The sequence below is a fragment of the Pyrus communis genome, chromosome 3, assembly GCF_041283825.1.
Source record: "Pyrus communis isolate YQ-2024b chromosome 3, ASM4128382v1, whole genome shotgun sequence".
NCBI lineage: Eukaryota > Viridiplantae > Streptophyta > Magnoliopsida > Rosales > Rosaceae > Pyrus > Pyrus communis.
The window spans coordinates 28,612,500-28,632,369 of NC_142567.1; the positions used below are offsets into that span (position 1 = coordinate 28,612,500).

At 37.9% G+C, this 19,870-nt stretch overlaps 2 protein-coding genes across 5 annotated transcripts; one reads left to right on the forward strand and one right to left on the reverse strand.

Moving 5' to 3' along the window:
- Positions 1-4,149: 4,149 nt before the first annotated feature.
- LOC137715958 (cellulose synthase-like protein E1) lies at positions 4,150-9,558 on the forward strand. Of its 4 annotated transcripts, XM_088691727.1 has the most exons (9): positions 4,188-4,549; positions 4,636-4,957; positions 6,944-7,084; positions 7,382-7,513; positions 7,750-7,962; positions 8,076-8,303; positions 8,417-8,764; positions 8,848-8,944; positions 9,047-9,558. In XM_088691727.1, exons 1-9 carry the CDS (start codon positions 4,278-4,280, stop codon positions 9,400-9,402), a joined length of 2,109 nt encoding a protein of 702 aa, XP_088547853.1. In that variant the 5' UTR covers positions 4,188-4,277; the 3' UTR covers positions 9,403-9,558. The 4 variants fall into 4 exon arrangements, with proteins under 4 accessions (XP_068311426.2, XP_088547853.1, XP_088547854.1 ...); XM_068455325.2 differs by having other exon boundaries at positions 4,150-4,549; positions 8,848-9,558; XM_088691729.1 differs by having other exon boundaries at positions 4,221-4,559; positions 8,848-9,558.
- Positions 9,559-14,290: 4,732 nt separating this feature from the next.
- On the reverse strand, positions 14,291-14,950 carry LOC137710178 (uncharacterized). Its single transcript, XM_088690418.1, has 2 exons — positions 14,693-14,950; positions 14,291-14,599 (listed from the first exon to the last, which is right to left on the reverse strand). The coding sequence occupies exons 1-2, from the start codon at positions 14,948-14,950 to the stop codon at positions 14,291-14,293; spliced, it is 567 nt and encodes a 188-aa protein (XP_088546544.1).
- Positions 14,951-19,870: the final 4,920 nt, after the last annotated feature.

Consider the following 19,870-nt stretch of genomic DNA (forward strand, 5'->3'; position numbering starts at 1 on the left):
TGCTACTCTTTCAGGTGGTTATACTAGTCTAGCATTTTCTTGTGCCTTTGAAGCCAAGAATGCTTTCAGAATTATTGAAGCCATGAGGCCGACTACACTAGAATGATGAACTTGCAAAAAACATGGTTTGATCCGAATTTCGGAGGATTGCAAAGACTGAGGCAATTAGGACTATCAGAAATGGAGTTTATACGCATCACTAACTAGGCGAGGATATGTCAGAGGGGAATGAGCTAGAGGTTTTGCAGATTGTGTTGCCTAATTCTGATCAATGCAAAGATTGTGCGTTGTGCAGGAGGAAAACTTTGATAGGGTTTTTCATGTTACTGGGAAGAAGATCAAGCACTGATCTGACAAGCTTTCGACAATAGAATTTATATTAAGATGATACAATAAACTAATTTAGAACAGAGAGACAACATTATTTTGATCCTAAAAAAAATTTTAGTTCACAAAAATACCTTGTGTGAAAGAGTTGAATCTAAAGAGCTTTCCATGCTTTTTAATACGAAAATTTGAAACAAGTACAAGCAACCACAGCAAATGCCATAGCGAAGGTGGCTGGAATCGTTCCTTAGGTAAAGTGCTTGGTACAAGGGTAGGTTGATGAGAATCAGAGCCCCGCATAGCAGAATTTGCAAAGTCAATGTATCATAAACTTGTGCAATGCCCTTCCCATTGATTACTTCCTTAAGAAACCCAGCAAAGCAGTACAAATTGAGCAATGCAAGTGTTGCCAATGAGGTAAACATTGGAGAAGAGTCCCCGCATTCCGTAATCTCTTTCTTGTGCGGTGTGACACATCTTCATCAGCCACCTTGGTGGTTATTAGAAATGCTGAATCACCATATCCAAGGGAGTGTAGAATGGTGTCAATGAAGGCAAAGAGATAGGGGCTCATATGCGCTGCTCGTTCCACCAACCTAAAGTTGTGCCACCACACCACAAAAACTCCACAAAGCTCCAAGTGTACTTTCCAATGATCACATATGCAAATGGTATGAACCATGCTTGAGATCTAAATTCACAAAACAAAACCCATTTGACATAAAATATATACTAAATAAATATTTAGAAGGTAACTGTTTGTTCACTTGGTATATTAGGTTAATTTTTGTCTAAATGTGTGATCCGAATCTAACAAGCTAATGCATGCAAGCATACATGTACATATGGTGTCAGCCATGAGCTTCATATCTAAAAACAGAACAGATATTCGTTTGAAACATTGAGAAGTAAGGTTGATCTTGAGATTTTGGGGGGTCATAAGCAAAACTTAAATGAGGCCCCTAAAATCATAGTTGGTCTGCATATGGTTTTTTATTTGAAACAAATAGGTATAGATATATAGCGACATTACCAATTTGGATCACAGATTCATGGAAGGACCCACATGATTACTGACCCATCAATTAGTTTTGGTAATTAAATAAGGTACAATTGCAAATGTATGTAAGAAACATGTCATTGTGCAATTTTGTGGCAAATTAATGAGAATAAGGACTTAGAACCATACCTGTGGAAATAAGGATGTGCCTCTAAAGAGGTATAGTGAAGGATGAATTGAGTAAACTAGTGTTGCCCAGCAATTTGCAGCCCAAAAGGAGTATCGAAGATATCCAAGTCGATGGCCTAAACTAATTTTTCCATAGGCATACCATGCGGGACTATACTTTGAAAGCAAAATCTGGAGGTTACCTTCTGACCATCGCTTATATTGCACAAGCATATCAACTCACAACACACCCTCTCATATGTAGTCAATTTTCAAGTCTACACGTGGACAACAAATTGAGTGAATGTATGAGCACGTGTTGCCCTTGGGCTTCCTTGGGCTTTCAAACCAAGGACAATCTACTTTAATACCACGAAGAATTTGGGATTCTCTCATTAACCAATTGACAATACGGGGAGTAGTCCAATATCTTATAAACCTTGCATTGATCTATCTTTCACCGATGTGTGGGACATTGTGTTCTCAAATCATCAACACTCAATAATTATATATATGTTTGTAATATTATATAGGGTAATTCTAAGGAGACAAAATTTTGTAAACTAAATAACATGAAAGTTGATGATTGAATTTTTATTTAAGTATTGATTAACATGCTTATTTCTTATTGATAACACATCATTTAGTTTGTAAATTAGTCTACAAATTTAGTTTACCTACGTTATTATATAACAAGTTAACTTGTTTAAAATAAGAAAAAAAATAAAAAAAGTAGGTACCTTGGAAACCGAGTGTCATTGAAAGTCCTGATGGAGAGATTTTTCAGTATACGAGATGTTACACTACGTGTTACTATATAAATAATGAGATATATGTTTTAAAAAGTTAATAATTTAAAAGGTAAAATTTCTCACTACTCATATAAAAACACTTGGTGGTGTACCCTCGTGTTCCAGTCACAATGAAAAATAATGGGGTTTGGAATATCACCACAACCTTTAACATTGATTCCCCTCCGTTGCCTATACTCCTCGATCGTATAAGAGGTGTCATCAGTATTAAGGTGCTGCTTTTCCGGCGTGCTGCCTTGGGGCTTACAAGTGGTGCCATGAGTATTGAGGTCCTGCGTTTCATACGTGCTGCCTTGAGCAGTATACTCCTCGACTTTCCCGACCTTGTAAGAGGTGCCATCAATAGTAATTTCCCTCTTGAGGTGCTGCGTTTCAGATGTGCCACCTTGAGTAGCAATTTTCCTCTGCTTCCACCTATACTTCGTGACCTCCCTGGCCGTATTTGAGGTGTCTCGAGCAGTATCAGCATCATAATGCTGTGCTAACCGTTCTGAGCGACGACATCCACTCGTAGCACCACCACCAACAACATCCAACCCACTGAAACAAACAACACAAAATTATTCAAGTTTTTCAATCACCTCTCGGCCGGGTAACTACTAACTACTAACAAATTTTAGCAAGTTTAAATTCGTACCCACAATTCCCCGCATGAGAGAGAGAGAGAGAGAGAGAGAGAGAAAGAGAGAGAGAGCGAGAGTGAGAGTGTTAAGTTCTTCTTGTCTGACAACGGTAAGAATTGGAGTCATCAGAACGCTTCGCCAGATTCGAGATAGCTAAAGCTACGGTTTATGAACTTTGGTAGCAATCATGATCACGGTCGAATTTTTGACCACGTAGGGTTTTTTTGTTGTTGTTTTTAATTAGGTTTCTGATCTCGGGCGTTCTAGTTGATAATCTGATTCTGCTCACAGGCAACAATATGTTTTGAAAGATAATTAAATAGACCTCCCTGTATATAGATCTCTGACTTCAATCCTTGTTCATGTACAAAACCCTAGTTGCATTAGGATATTACATATTAGTGTCTTGTTGACCGTTTCCCTTCCTTTCCTTCTCAGTTTAGGGGGATTTACGTGCATGGCCCCACTTTAGTTGTTTTCCTATTCAGTTTGTTTTTGCTCACCATTAATATCCATGGATTTAACAATTGATTGGCAATCTAAACTTACCATTAATATATCTTCTTCATGCGGTTGTTTTGGTTGTTTGTTTCACTGGTGGCATGGGCACAAGACGAATGACTGTTGAATGAGTGTCGATGACTGAGAGTGACGATGAATACACTACAAGAAAAATCTTCACTAGCTTCAGAGGTTTAAGCGTCTCTACTTTTGTTTATATCTTTAAACAATAGAAACAATGCTTCTACAAATTCACTAGCTTTAGAGTTAGCTATATCTCTACTTTTGTTTCTACTTTTGTTTATATCTCTAAAGCTTCACTAGCTTTAGAGTTAGCTATATGTCAAGCCTTGTGAGGGGACCAAAAGTCCAACTTGAGTTGGTACCGTTTAGACCCCGCTTTCCGTCTTAATATTCAAAAATCTAATGAGGGTCTCTAAAAAAATAGAATTTTCATAAATTTTTTGTTACCTTATATTTTTAAAACAATGTTTTATAATGTGGATATGAAATTAACGTTAAAATGTGAAGTGACAAAATTTATAAAAAATCTCACTATGAGAGTGTCCACGTGCAATTTCTCTTCCTCTCAAAGCAATCACCCTCTAGATAGTAGAATGTTCAGTGCATCTAATACAATAACATTAAAAATTTGAATAACTCCAATAGGCGCTTGTGCTAATATAATATCTATTCTGCCGTAGGTGGCTCACATAATTGGTAAATAATTGTCAACAATGTTAGGCTGTGGCCGACAATAAATATAACCATATCTATCATTCTCTGTTATTTTAAGATAGAGAGAGACAGAGAGAGCTGAGCTGAGCTGAGAGAGGTTTGAACTAGATGGGAAATGAAGGATATTTGTCGTTGTTCGAGACGAGGAGAGCCAAGGGAACAGTCCTGTATAGGGTTTTTGCAGCATCTATATTTGCAGGAATATGTTTGATTTGGGTTTATAGATTGAGTCACATACCAAAAGCAGGAGAAGATGGAAGGTTTGGTTGGATTGGACTATTGGGTGCTGAGATATGGTTTGGTTTTTACTGGCTCCTCACTCAGGCCTCCCGGTGGAACCGTGTGTATAGGTACACCTTCAAAGATAGGCTATCTCAAAGGTACTTTCGTGTATGTATTTCTAACTTCATACTCATTTTTTTATATTTGTTATCCAACAAGTATCATTCATGAAATTTGAACTCAGATACGAGAATGAATTGCCGGGAGTGGACGTATTTGTGTGCACGGCAGACCCAACCATTGAGCCGCCGATGATGGTGATTAACACGGTTTTGTCAGTGATGGCTTATGATTATCCGCCGGAGAAGCTGAGCGTCTATCTGTCCGATGATGGCGGGTCGGAACTTACGTACTATGCTCTCTTGGAGGCTGCTGAGTTTGCAAAGCATTGGATACCATACTGCAAGAGGTACAAAGTGGAGCCAAGGTCACCTGCTGCTTATTTTGTCACAGTATCTGCTGATGCAATTGATGATGATCAGGCTAAAGATTTCCGGGTTACTAAGGTACACAAATTTTTCTGTATTGGATCAAATTCAGAATTTGTGTAACTTATTATATTCGTGACAGCCCAAAAAGCCAAGAAGATAACGTAAAGATAACGATTAAATGGGTCAACTTATTTTTGTTTTTCCCAAAAACGGCAAAGCATGAGTTATGGGTTTCCTCATGTGTAATGGTGAATGTTTTTAACCACTAAATCTAAGAGTTCTTATCTCTACTAATTAATTAAACTTCTTTTGTCAATCAAAAGAGGATGAAAAGACAAATTAGTTTTCTATCACAAAAAAAAAAAAAAATGATGGGCAATGCTGTAATTTCACAAGTTCAAATTTTACAATTTTTTATTGAAACCTCATCTATAGGTGATGTTAAAATACCTCCAATATTAAAAAAAAACCTCCCACTCCCCCATGTTCTCTCTCTCCCTCTCTCCTTCTCATTTTCTAAAAAAATGTGTTCATACACACGAAGTGTGTAGGCAAATGCTAGTAACTATTTTGAAAGCCGTATCTGTGGGATATATCAATTGAATATAACAAATTCAAAAGGGTGGGAGACTAAATATTTAGTTATATTTTGTAAATTATATGATATCATTGTTAATGATTGAATTATTATTTAAGTATTAATTAACGTGTTTATTTTTTTTATTAATGACACATCATATAATTTATAAATTTGGTCTAAAAATTTGGTTTACTTAGCATTGCTCAATTTGCAAGACAAAAGAGGATGAAAAGACAAAAGAGGGTGAAAAGACAAATTAGTCTTCTAGCACCAAAAAAAAAAAAAAAAGATGGGCAATAATGTAATTTCACAGGTTCAAATTTTATAATTTTTTATTGAAACCTCACCTACAGATGATGTTAAAATACCTCCAATATTAAAAATAAAAAATAAAAAAAAACCTCCCCCCCCCCACGTTCTCTCTCCCTCTCCCTCTCTCCCTCTCTCCTTCTCATTTTCTAAAAAAATGTGTTCATATACAAAGTATGTAGACAAATGCTAGTAACTATTATGAAAGCCGTATCTATGAGATATATCAATTGAATATAACAAATTCAAGAGGGCAATATGAGGGAGACTAAATATTTAATTATATTTTGTAAATTATATGATATCATTGTTAATTATTAAATTATTATTTAAGTGTTAATTAGCGTGCTTATTTTATTTTATTTTATTAATGACACATCATATAATTTATAAATTTGGTCTCAAAATTTGGTTTACTTAACATTACTCATTTTGCAAGACACCTTTCTTTTGCATCAAAATTTAATTATTGTTTTTGTAAATTAGGATTGTTTATAACATATCGTTTTATAAAAAAATAAAAATCAGCTATGAGTTTTTTGACAATTTTCAAGTTAGTATTTTGGTCATTGACCAAGAGGAATTTTTTTTCATGTGTATCTGGAACATTTGCTAAGTATGATTGAGATAATAATGTTCAAATGACACAAATTTTTTATTTATAATTTTATTCACTAAATTATTTGTATGAATGCATCTTAATAAAATTAAATGAAGTTGAAAGTAGGCCTAAACTGAAAATAATAAAATAAAGTATACTACACCTAGTAAACAAGTGCAAGTGGTTTGTAATCTTTTTTTATTTATGAAAGGAAGTGGTTTGTATCTTTTTACGGTCTCTTGTCACCTTTTTCATATTGCCTGGATATTAAAAAAAAAAAATTATTATTGACACTCTAATAATCTAATCGTCCGCGTCTAAAAAATTTAAAGTGCATAATTTATTTTTGAAGTGTCAATAATAATTTCTTTAGAAAAATATATCACCAAAACAATTAGCTGAGCATAGTAATGGGCTTAGGATATCGTCCTTGGAGATAATTTATGCAAACAGCAATGAAGGTGTTCACATTTCAAAGTAATACTAACGGTAATAAAATAAGTTTGGGCAGTCCAGCCCAATTTATATTGATTAGTTCACTGATACCTGTTTTCTGAAATTTTTGCTACAGAAATCATACAAAGAAATGGAGAATCAAATCCAAAATGCAGTGAAGCTAGGCAGGATTTCAGAAGAAGTACGATCAAAATGCAAAGGCTTTTCTCAGTGGGATCCAAATTCATCCAGACGTGACCATGACACCATTCTTCAAGTACGTATGAAACTAATTTGACACTCAAATGATCTCTTTTAAAGAAAAAAAATGCAATTCATGGTCATAGACTCATAGTTAACAACTACGACAACAACAAAGACTTACTCTATTAAATGGAGTTGGCTGTATGTCCTAGAACAACAATGCGCTCGATTTTGTGTCAAGTTTTTCGTTCGCTTCAAGTACTCCATGTCTTTTCTCATATCATAGTAAAACAGTGGAAAGAAAAAACAAAGTTAAACTTTTCCACTACTGTCTGATATTTGATGTGTACTAATTAAACGCTTCTCCTAGATTCTAATTGATGGGAGGAACCCTAATTCAGGAGATGTTGAAGGGTGTGTATTGCCAACTTTAGTGTATTTAGCTCGGGAGAAAAGGCCTCAACATCACCATAACTTCAAAGCTGGCGCTATGAATGCTCTGGTAATTATAAACTTACATCTATCCGGTGGTTTTTTTTTTTGGTACAAGAGAGACTAAAAGGGTGAGGATGTGTACGATAGACGTTCCCACCTGACCCTCGCAAAAGCAGGGAGCCTTGTTGGCTTGGGATCGCCCTCAGAGACCAAAAATGTTGCTTCCAAAACCATCAAATTTAGAGTGTTTATTGATATAATAATCATTCACTGTTTGTTATGTGATCCTTAACATTAATGCAGATTAGGGTATCTTCAAACATTAGCAATGGCCAGGTCATTCTTAATGTAGACTGCGACATGTATTCGAACAACTCCATGGCCATACGTGATGTGCTTTGTTTCTTCATGGATGAAGAAGAAGGCCAAGAGGTTGCCTTCGTACAGTTCCCACAGAATTTTGAAAATATAACTAAGAATGACTTGTATAGCAATTCTTTACGCGTAATCTACGAGGTGAGTAGATGTAAATGGAGTTACAAGACTGTAGAATTGAATTTATTTTAAGTGCAGTTTCATGTTAAATTATATTGGACTTTATAGTTGACATGTTGGAGTGGGGATTGAAGGTGGAATTCCATGGCTTGGATGGTTATGGCGGCACTCTATATGTCGGAAGTGGATGCTTTCACAGAAGAGAGACTCTTTGTGGGAGAAAGTTTATCAAGGGATCCAAGATTGATATGAAATGGGAGTTCAATGGACAAAGAGAAGAAAGTAGAATTCATGAGTTAGAAGAAAATTCAAGAAGTCTTGCAAGCTGTACATTTGAAGAGAACACTCAATGGGGAAAAGAGGTCTCTCTCTCTCTCTCTCTCTCTCTCTCTCTCTCTCTCTCTCGATCACACACACACACACACACACACAACTGCACACTAATTTGAGCTTGATGAATTTCTATAATTTGCAGATGGGATTGAAATATGGATGTCCCGTAGAAGATGTGATCACAGGGCTATCAATCCAATGCCGCGGTTGGAAATCAGTGTATTGCAATCCCTCAAGGAAAGCATTCTTAGGAGTAGCCCCAACCACGCTAACTCAGACGCTTGTGCAGCATAAGAGATGGACAGAAGGCAATTTCCAGATTTTGCTTTCTAAATACAGCCCTGCATGGTACGCACATGGAAAAATTAGCTTTGGTCTTCAACTTGGATATTGTTGCTACTGCTTCTGGTGTTCGAATTCCTTGGCAACGTTATTTTATTCGATTGTCCCTTCCCTTTACCTCCTCAAAGGCATTTCCTTATTTCCACAGGTACTGTTTTTGTATCACAATATGCATAATTTTTTTGCAACTTACTCAATGTTTATAATAAGGGTTTTGCTTTCTGGACTTAGGTCTGGAGCCCGTGGCTCATACCATTTGCATACGTGATAGTTTCGAAGTACACTAGGAGTTTTGTTGAGTTTTTGGGGTGTGGTGGCACAATCTTAGGTTGGTGGAACGATCAACGAATTTGGCTTTACAAGAGAACAAGTTCCTACCTATTTGCCTTCATTGACACCATTTTAAACTCGCTTGGATATTCTGATACAGCATTCATAATAACATCTAAGGTGGATGATGAAGATGTGTCAGAACGATACAAGAAAGAGGTTATGGAATTTGGAGATTCGTCGCCAATGTTTACCGTGCTTGCAACACTAGCAATTCTCAATTTGTACTGCTTCCTTGGGTTTTTAAACAAAGCAATCTCTGGAGAAGGAATAGCAGAAGCTTATGAGAAAATGCCTTTGCAAATTCTTCTGTGTGGGGTTTTAGTTCTTCTCAACCTACCATTATACCAGGCCCTTTACCTAAGGAAGGACAAGGGAAAGCTGCCAAGCTCTGTAGCTTTCAAATCAATTGCATTTGCAGTGTCTGCTTGTATCTGTTTCCAATATTTATATTAAAAGAAATGTGCTATTAGAACCATTAGAAATTGTTATTACCCCCGATTGAGGGTCTACCATGAGGATTTCAGGGCTTAAGATGACTTCCTGAACTCTACCCTAATGAGATATTATGTGATTTTATTCCTATTTCAACCAAAGAAATGTGATTGTTCATCCTCTTTCTTGCTCCATGGCTTGCTCCATGCCATTTCCCTATGCTATTCTGAAAATTATGAGTTTGGTACCATAGTATTAGAATATGTTCATATAAAAGACTACGCGGCGTGCAATCCCGGGAATACCAAGTTAATCATCTATCTTAAACTCATTAGAAATATTAAGCTACTATCAAATCATTAAGTAGGCCGTCTACTTGCTACTCTTTCAGGTGGCTATACTAGTCTAGCATTTTCTTGTGCCTTTGAAGCCAAGAATGCTTTCAGAATTATTGAAGCCATGAGGCCGACTACACTAGAATGATGAACTTACAAAAAACATGGTTTGATCCGAATTTCGGAGGATTGCAAAGACTGAGGCAATTAGGACTATCAGAAATGGAGTTTATACGCATCACTAACTAGGCGAGGATATGTCAGAGGGGAATGAGCTAGAGGTTTTGCAGATTGTGTTGCCTAATTCTGATCAATGCAAAGATTATGCGTTGTGCAGGAGGAAAACTTTGATAGCGTTTTTCATGTTACTGGGAAGAAGATCAAGCACTGATCTGATAAGCTTTCGACAATAGAATTTATATTAAGATGATACAATAAACTAATTTAAAACAGAGAGACAACATTATTTTGATCCTAAACAAAATTTTAGTTCACAAAAATACCTTGTGTGAAAGAGTTAAATCTAAAGAGCTTTCCATGCTTTAATACGAAAATTTGAAACAAGTACAAGCAACCACAGCAAATGCCATAGCGAAGGTGGCTGGAATCGTTCCTTAGGTAAAGTGCTTGGTACAAGGGTAGGTTGATGAGAATCTATTGAATTTTGAATGTCTATCTTTGTATATGTGTGTAACTTACAAGGAAAGCTCATATAAATGAGCGGAAGAAAGGAAAGCAAAATGTAAAGAAAGAAAAAGCAAAGCATGAAACATGGAAGCAGAAAACATGGAAGGAAACATGAAAAAGTAAAAAGCAAAGCATGAAACATGGAAGCAGAAAACATCGAAGGAAACATGGAAAAGTAAAGTTTCTTCCAATACTCCCCCTCAAGCTGGATCAAAGGGATTAATTGATCCAAGCTTGAACAAAAGACGTTGAAAATCAGCAGAGGGTAATCCTTTTGTGAAAATATCCGCAAGTTGATCATGACTGCGCGTGTAGTGAGTGTCGATCACCTTGGACTGAACTTGATTTCTGACTTAGTGACAATCAACTTCAATATGTTTAGTTCGCTCATGGAATACAGGATTCGATGCAATGTGCATCGCGACCTGATTATCACAGTGTAGGGACATGGGTTGTTGATGAGGAAAACCTAAAGTCAACAGAAGGCTTTTGAGCCAAATAAGTTCACAAGCAGTGGACGCCATAGCACGATACTCTGCCTCTGCACTAGAGCGTGCAACAACACTTTGTTTCTTGCTTTTCCAGGTAACTAGGTTGCCTCCCACAAACGTACAAAACCCAGTGGTAGACTTGCGATCGAGAGAATTGCCTGCCCAGTCAGCATCGGTATAGCCTGAGATCTGAGTGTGACTATTGTTGCGCATAAGAATTCCTCTACCAATGGAACCCTTAAGATAACGTAGCACACGATGAACAATCTTCAAATGATCCATGCTTGGAGAGTGCATAAACTGGCTAACAATGCTGACAACATATGATATATCTGGACGTGTGATAGTCAGATAAATGAGTTTGCCAACCATTCTTTGATAGTAACTTAAATTGGGAACTGGATCACCGTGAGTTTTTAGCTTCAAGTTGCTATCCAAGGGGGTACGAGCAGGCTTGCAATCTGTCATTTTTGCTTCGTGAAGAAGATCCATGACATACTTGCGTTGGTTGAGGAAGAAACCCTTGTGAGAGTGTGCCATCTCGATGCCCAGAAAGTATTTGAGAGTGCCAAGATCCTTGATAGCAAACTTGTTGTTGAGATACTGTTTAAGAGCATTAATCTCTGACATATTATCACCTGTCACAATTAGATCATCAACATAAATGAGCACAACTAGTTTACCCACAAAGCTGGAACGAACAAATAGGGAAGAATCCGCAATACTTCGACAAAAACCAACCCTTTCCAGAACATGACTGAGCTTGGCATACCATGCACGTGGACTTTGCTTGAGACCATAAATGGATTTATGGAGTTTGCACACCATTTCTGGATTGTTTGATTGAGGATGACCTGGGGGTAGCTTCATGTCAACCTCTTCTTCAAGTTCACCATGCAGGAAAGCATTTTTAACATCCATTTGAAAGAGAGGCCATGCATTGTTAATTGCAACCAACAACAATACTCTAACAATGTTCATTTTTGCCACCGGAGCAAATGTCTCTTTATAATCGACGCCATAGGTTTGTGTAAAACCTCGAGCAACCAAGCGAGCCTTATTCCTTTCGATTGTGCCATCTGAATGAAACTTAGTTTTGTACACCCAACGACTCCCCACTGCCTTATTTCCTTTTGGAAGTTTCACTATAGTCCATGTGTTATTTTCATGGAGGGCTTGAAGCTCCTCTGCCATAACATTTCTCCACTCACTGTAAAGATTGGCTTCTTGAAAACTTTGAGGTTCTCGAGCTTCATTAATGGCACTTAGGAATGTAGCAAAAGAAGATGAAACTTTGCTATAATCAATAACATCAGTCACGGGATACCTGGCAGTGTAGGTCACATAATCATGCAACTTGGATGGAAGTTTCCTCTCTCGTGCAGGATTGCGACGAACTGTAGGAGATTGAACTACAGGTATTTGAACAACATCATGGTTGGAAGGATCACTGGAGGGTGTAGTGTGAATCTCTGATGAGGAAGGGTTTTCATCTTCAAGATGTTCCAACGAGTGAAGGTTAACATCATCCGGCACATGATCACTAGGAGTGCATGTTGCATCTTCTCCGTTTGGATATGGAAAAGGAAATAAGTCCATCAAATGCTCCCCCTGTCTAGAGTAATCCAGTGATTGTGAGAAGTAAGGAACATGTTCTTCAAATTTAACATCCCTTGAAACAACCATTTTTCTAGTTGTTGAATTATAGCACTTGTAACCTTTTTGGGTAGATGAATAACCTAGAAAGACACATTTGGCAGCCCTTGGGTCTAGCTTGTCACGATTTTGAGTTTGAATGTGAACAAAGCATGTACACCCAAAGACTCTCAAATGGGAAAAGTTGATCTTTCTATTTTTCAAGACCTCATAAGGTGATTTAAAATTCAACACTTTACTAGGCAATCTATTGATGAGATATGCCGCAGTAAGGACTCCTTGAGACCAAAACTTCTTAGGCACATTCATGTGAAACATAAGAGCTCTAGTCTTCTCAAGTAGATCTCTATTCTTCCTCTCGGCCACCCCATTTTGTTGAGGTGTTCCAACACAGCTTGTTTGGTGTAATATACCATGCGTGCTCAAGTAGTGTGACATGTTATGAGACATATATTCTGTGCCGTTATCTGAACGTAAAATATGAATTTTTGAAGCAAATTGGGTGGCCACAAGTCTATGAAAATCTTGAAAAACTTCCATCACTTCACTTTTAAATTTCAAAAGATACAACCAAGTAATCCTTGTGAAATCATCCACAAAAGTTACAAAATATTTGTATCCATCAAAAGACTCTATAGTTGGTCCCCAAACATCGGAATGCACAATTTCAAAAGGGTTACTAGCCCTAGACAAAGAGGAAGTAAATGGTAATCTAGTAAACTTAGATAAATGACAAACATCACAAGGACTTGTAACTTTGCACATATTTGGGAACAAGGTGGATAGAACTTTTTCAGAAGGATGTGCTAGACGTTGGTGCCAAAGTTGTTGTTCTTGAGCTAAGCTTGAAGTGACTTGAAAAACCTTGGGAACTTGAATATGCTTGGAAAGATAGTAGAGACCATTTAAGAAAAATCCTTCACCAATCGTCTTCTTGGTGACTACATCCTGAAAGATCACATTTTTGGGAGAGAAAATGGCAAGACAATTTAATGAGTTTGTGATCTTGCTAACAGATAAAAGTTGAAAAGGGAATGAGGGAACATAAAGAGCCTTAGACTCGACATCACTTGAGATCAAATGTATTTTTCCTTTTCCCACAACCATAGCATTTTTTCCATTGGCAACTGACACTTGGGATGGAATAGAAATTTTTTCGAATTTATGCAAGTTTGTAGACTTGTTAGTCATATGATCAGTGGCTCCAGAATCTATAATCCAATAATCATGCACATTACCAATGCTGAGAGCAGTTGAGAAGGAGTGTAAGATACCTGGGATGTCCCTTTGTACCACGCCTTCATTTCCAGCCAGGAAGCCAGCAAACTGTCATAGTAGTGCAGTTTGATTGTTGTCACACTGATTTAGTGGTCCTTCACTATCTCCAAGACCTTGTTTCTTGTGAAGAAACATAGCAAACTCGTTGATCAGTGCAGCTGGATTAATGGTGAACTTCAGTGCTCCATCAGAAGAAGTTGTGGCAACATGATTTGCCTTGTAAGAAGGGTTGTACGAGCCTTTCGAGACACCTTTGTTATCCCTAGGAAACTTTGGTTTTAACTCTGGATGAAGAATCCAGCATCGGTCTCTTGAGTGCCCACCAACATCACAATGGCTACATTTTAAGCCAGTTTTCTTTCCTTTGTAGCCTCTCTCCTCACCAAGTTTTTGGTTAGAGAAGTAAGCCCTAGCTTCTGGTATATTTGTCTTCATGTCCAAGGTCATGACTTTCCTTCGAACCTATTCTCTTTGAATTGTGGCACACACACTTGAAAAAGAAGGCAGGTCGGGATTCATGAGGATATGGCTTCGAAGATCTTCGAATTCAGGGCTCAGGCTTGCTAAGAGTTGGAATATTTTGTCTTCCTCGACTCTTTTAGTTAGCACAGCAGCGTCGATGGTGTGTGGTCGATACACATTCAGCTCGTTCCACATAGTGGTCAGCTTTCCAAGATGTTGCACAAATGGCTTCCATTCCTGTTGCAAACCAGCAATGTCCTTCTTTAACTGAAACACTCTAGCCACATTGTTCTGATTTCCATACATTTCCTTGAGATTTTTCCAAAGAGTTATGGAGGATTCAGCATAGCTAAAAATTTCTGCAATCTTACGATCCATGGAATTGAGTAGCCACGACATGACCAACTGGTCTTTGCATAGCCAAGCATCATACTCCGGTGAGGTAGTCTCAGGCATTGGAATAGCACCATTAACATAACCAAGCTTTGATCGTCCTCCCAGAGCAAGAGAAACTGCTCTCTCCCATGGAAGATAGTTAAACTTATTTAGCAAGACAGAACTAAGACGTTGATTTGGGTTGATATCAATATCTGAGTGTGGTGATGGTGGAGTAGCATGAAAGCCGTCTCCTTCCAAATTTACTAAGCTTTCTTCAGCCATGATTGAAGGACAAGAAGCTCACAAATCTCTCAAGAGAACACCACAGAGACAGGCCGGTTAGGGTCACTGCTCTGATACCATATTGAATTTTGAATGTCTATCTTTGTATATGTGTGTAACTTACAAGGAAAGCTCATATAAATGAGCGGAAGAAAGGAAAGCAAAACATAAAGAAAGAAAAAGCAAAGCATGAAACATGGAAGCAGAAAACATGGAAGGAAACATGGAAAAGTAAAAAGCAAAGCATGAAACATGGAAGCAGAAAACATGGAAGGAAACATGGAAAAGTAAAGTTTCTTCCAATAGAATCAGAGCCCCGCATAGCAGAATTTGCAAAGTCAATGTATCGTAAACTTGTGCTATGCCCTTCCCATTGATTGCTTCCTTAAGAAACCCAGCAAAGCAGTACAAATTGAGCAATGCAAGTGTTGCCAATGAGGTAAACATTGGAGAAGAGTCCCCGAATTCTATAATCTCTTTCTTGTGCGGTGTGACACATCTTCATCAGCCACCTTGGTGGTTATTACAAATGTTGAATCACCATATCTAAAGAAGTGTAGAATGGTGTCAATGAAGGCAAAGAGATAGAGGCTCATATGCGCTGCTCGTTCCACCAACCTAAAGTTGTGCCACCATACCACAAAAACTCCACAAAGCTCCAAGTGTACTTTCCAATGATCACATATGCAAATGGTATGAACCATGCTTGAGATCTAAATTCACAAAACAAAACCCATTTGACATAAAATATATACTAAATAAATATTTAGAAGGTAACTGTTTGTTCACTTGGTCTATTAGGTTAATTTTTGTCTGAATGTGTGATTTGAATCTAACAAGCTAATGCATGCAAGCATACATGTACATATGGTGTCAGCCATGAGCTTCATATCTAAAAACAGAACAGATATTCGTTTGAAATATTGAGAAGTAAGGTTGATCTTGAGATTTTGGGGGTCATAAGCAAAACTTAAATGAGGCCCCTAAAATCATAGTTGGTCTGCATATGGTTTTTTATTTGAAACAAATAGGTATAGATATATAGCGACATTACCAATTTGGATCACAGATTCATGGAAGGACCCACATGATTATTGACCCATCAATTAGTTTTGGTAATTAAATAAGGTACAATTGCAAATGTATATAAGAAACATGTCATTGTGCAATTTTGTGGCAAATTAATGAGAATAAGGACTTAGAACCATACCTGTGGAAATAAGGATGTGGCTTTAAGGAGGTAAAGTGAAGGATGAATTGAGTAAACTAGTGTTGCCCAGCAATTTGCAGCCCAAAAGGAGTATCGAAGATATCCAAGTTGATGGCTTAAACTAATCTTTCCATAGGCATACCATGCAGGACTATACTTTGAAAGCAAAATCTGGAGGTTACCTTCTGACCATCTCTTATATTGCACAAGCATATCAACTCACAGCACACCCTCTCATATGTGGTCAATTTTCAAGCCTACACGTGGACAACAAATTGGGCGAATGTATGAGCACGTGTTGCCTTTGGGCTTTCAAACCAAAGACAACCTGCTTTAATACCACAAAGAATTTGGAATTCTCTCATAAACCAATTAGCAATACATGGAGTAGTCCATTTTCTTATAAGCCTTGCATTGATCTATCCCTTACCGATGTGGGACACTTTGTTCTCAAATCATCAACACTCAATAATTATGTATATGTTTGTTATATTATATAGGGTAAATCTAGAGAGACTAAATTTGTAAACTAAATGACATGAAAGTTGATGATTGAATTTTTACTTAAGTAATTATTAACATGCTTATTTCTTATTGACAGCACATCATTTAGTTTGCAAATTAGTCTACAAATTTAGTTTACCTACAATATTATATAACAAGTTAACTTGTTTAAGACAAGAAAAAAAATAAAAAAAAGTAGGTACCTTGGAAACCGAGTGTCATTGAAAGTCCTGATGGAGAGATTTTTCAGTGTGATCAGTATACGCGACAGTACACCACGTGTTACTAAACAAATGGTGGGATATGTGTATTAAAAAGTTAATAATTTAAAAGGTAAAATTTCTCACTACTTATATAAAAACACGTAGTGTACCCTCGTGTTCCAGGCACAATGAAAAATGACGGGGTTTGGAATATCACCACAACCTTCAACACTGATTCCCCTCCGTTGCCTATACTCCTCGACCGTATAAAAGGTGTCAACAGTATTAAGGTGCTGCTTTTCCGGCGTGCTGCCTTGGGGCTTACAAGAGGTGCCATGAGAATTGAGGTCCTGCGTTTCATACGTGCTGCCTTGAGCAGTATACTCCTCGACTTTCCCGACCTTCTAGGAGGTGCCATCAGTAGTAATTTCCCTCTTGAGGTCCTGCATTTCAGATGTGCGACCTTGAGCAGTAATTTTCCTCCGCTTCCTCCTATACTTCGTGACCTTGCTGGCCGTATTTGAGGTGTCTTGAGCAGCATCAGCACCACCACCAACACCAACAGCATCCAACCCACTGAAACAAACAACACAAAATTATTCAAGTTTTTCAATCACCTCTCGGCCAGGTAACTACTAACTACTAACAAATTTTAGCAAGTTTAAATTCGTACCCACAATTCCCCACATGAGAGAGAGAGAGAGAGAGAGAGCAAGAGCGAGTGTGTTACCTTCTTCTTGTCTGAGAACGGTAAGAATTGGAGTCATCAGAGCGCTTCGCCATATTCGAGATAGTTAAAGCTAGGGTGTCTGAACTTTGGTAGCAATCATGATCACGGTCGAATTTTTGACCACGTAGGGTTTTTTTGTTGTTGTTTTTAATTAGGTTTCTGATTGCGGGTGGCCTAGTTGATAATCTGATTCTGCTCACAGGCAACAATATGTTTTGAAAGATAATTAAATAGACCTCCCTGTATATAGATCTCTGACTTCAATCTTTGTTCATGTACAAAACCCTAGTTGCATTAGGATATTACATATTAGGCCTCATTTGGCAGCTCGGACTGTACTGATTATTTATGTCGGATAGGATAAATAGCCACCGGATAGTACTGACTAAATTAATCGGGCGTTTGGTGCAGTATCGGACTAATAACCGTATTATTTATACTATGTTTGGTACTGAACATATAAGAAAGGGGAAGAAAAAAAAAATTGACAAATCTTTGTTTCTTTGTTTGTTGAGATCCAAGACGAAGCGTCGAAGAGTCTACGGTGGAGGAACCAGAGAGAGATGCAGCGGTGGAGAAGAGGGATGGAATTCCTACAGTAGCCAGAAGAAGATGCAGGGAGAGAACCGAAGAGTCTGCGGTGGAGGAAGTAAAGAGAGATGCAAAGACGGAGAAAGATGTAGCGGCGGAGAAGAGGGAGGGAGATCCTGCGGTCGCTAGAAGAAGATGCAGGGAGAGAAGAGTCTTGTTCTGGGTGGTTGGATGGAACTTGCTGGTGGTGGTGGTTCATGGTGGCTGGCGGAGGAATTAGGTTTTGGGATTTGTGGGATTCTTTGGTTTCTTGGAAGCTACTTGGAATTTTGGGGAGTTTTGATTGGGAAAATGGAGGGAGTGTGGTTGGTTTTTGTAAGCAGAGAGAGCAGCTGGGAAGAAGAAGAGAGAGATGGGAAACGAAGAAGAAGAACAGAGGGAGGAAGAGAGCCCTGACTAAATTGTCCCGTGGTTTTGGATAGTATAAGGAAGCGAGTATTCACTGGATAAAATAGGTGGGTCAGATTATTTAATCCGATGGCTATTTAATACGAACGGACACCAAACACCGTACTTTGTATAATTAGTACTATCTGATGCTTTATATGGTGTGCCAAACGAGGCCTTAGTGTCTTGTTGACCGTTTCCCCTCCTTTCCTTCTCAGTTTAGGGGGATCTACGTGCATGGCCCCACTTTAGTTGTTTTCCTATTCAGTTTGTTTTTGCTCACCATTAATACCCATGGATTTAACAATTGATTGGCAATCTAAACTTACCATTAATATATCTTCTTTATGTGGATGTTTTGCTTGTTTGTTTCACTTGTGGCATGGGCACAAGAAGAATGAATGTCGATGACTGAGAGTGAAGATGAATACACTACAAGAAAAACCTTCACTCGCTTCAGAGGTTTAAGCGTCTCTACTTTTGTTTATATCTTTAAACAATAGAAACAATGCTTCTACAAATTGGTGATCTGTTTGTTCTATTGTTGTAGCTATTGATGTCTAGAGACAGAACCAAGATGCGTCCCTCAGTTTTTCAGAATATTGCAATTAAGCTCTGGCACAAGTCTCGGTGCTTGCTGTCACACCTTCTCTTGCGTATTCAAAAGATATTTAGGGTTGTTAATGGGGGAGTGTTTTTTATTGTGTGAAATTCGAGGGTAAACCAACGCAACCAACACTCCAAAACCAAAAGAGTTCATCGTGAAAATAAAGTGTTTAATCCCTTCATAACCCATCATATAGGAGAAAACGCACAAAACCACCAACAAAACTAGTAAGCATAGCCAACTCTGAGGAGGAACTGCACAAGAAACTAACTAAGCTACTAGTTGCATCAGGTAAACGAACAACAAAGCATCGCTACAATAAAAGACCTTGCGCACAAAAACCAACAACTAAGCTACTGGTTGCATCAGGTAAACCACACCAGTACCACCGTGAGATACGGCAAAAGACACAAGCTCACAAAGAACAATTTAGTATGGACAACAGCCACACTACCATCTAGAAAAAACTCGTCTCACAAAAATTAAGCTCAATATCGTGCCAAACCCATACTACCCCAAACAACCTAAATAAACAAACTTAAATCGCTAAATTATGGGTACTGCTGTCACCACCTGAAGAGAGCCACCATCAAACCAACTACATCTATTAAAAACAATTAAGATTAAAAAGCGAATCTTAAGAAGACTCAATCTCGAGCAATCCAACTTCATAAACAGAGTGACTTTA

Coding starts and splice junctions, on each gene's coding strand:
- LOC137715958 (XM_068455325.2), top strand. CDS start 4,278: ATGGGAAATGAAGGATATTTGTCGTTGTTCGAGACGAGGAGAGCCAAG. Junction 7,963..8,075: donor CTTTACGCGTAATCTACGAG/GTGAGTAGATGT, acceptor TGGGGATTGAAG/GTGGAATTCCATGGCTTGGA. Junction 8,304..8,416: donor ACACTCAATGGGGAAAAGAG/GTCTCTCTCTCT, acceptor TATAATTTGCAG/ATGGGATTGAAATATGGATG.
- LOC137710178 (XM_088690418.1), bottom strand. CDS start 14,950: ATGGCTGAAGAAAGCTTAGTAAATTTGGAAGGAGACGGCTTTCATGCT. Junction 14,600..14,692: donor GGCTATGCAAAGACCAGTTG/GTCATGTCGTGG, acceptor AAAAATCTCAAG/GAAATGTATGGAAATCAGAA.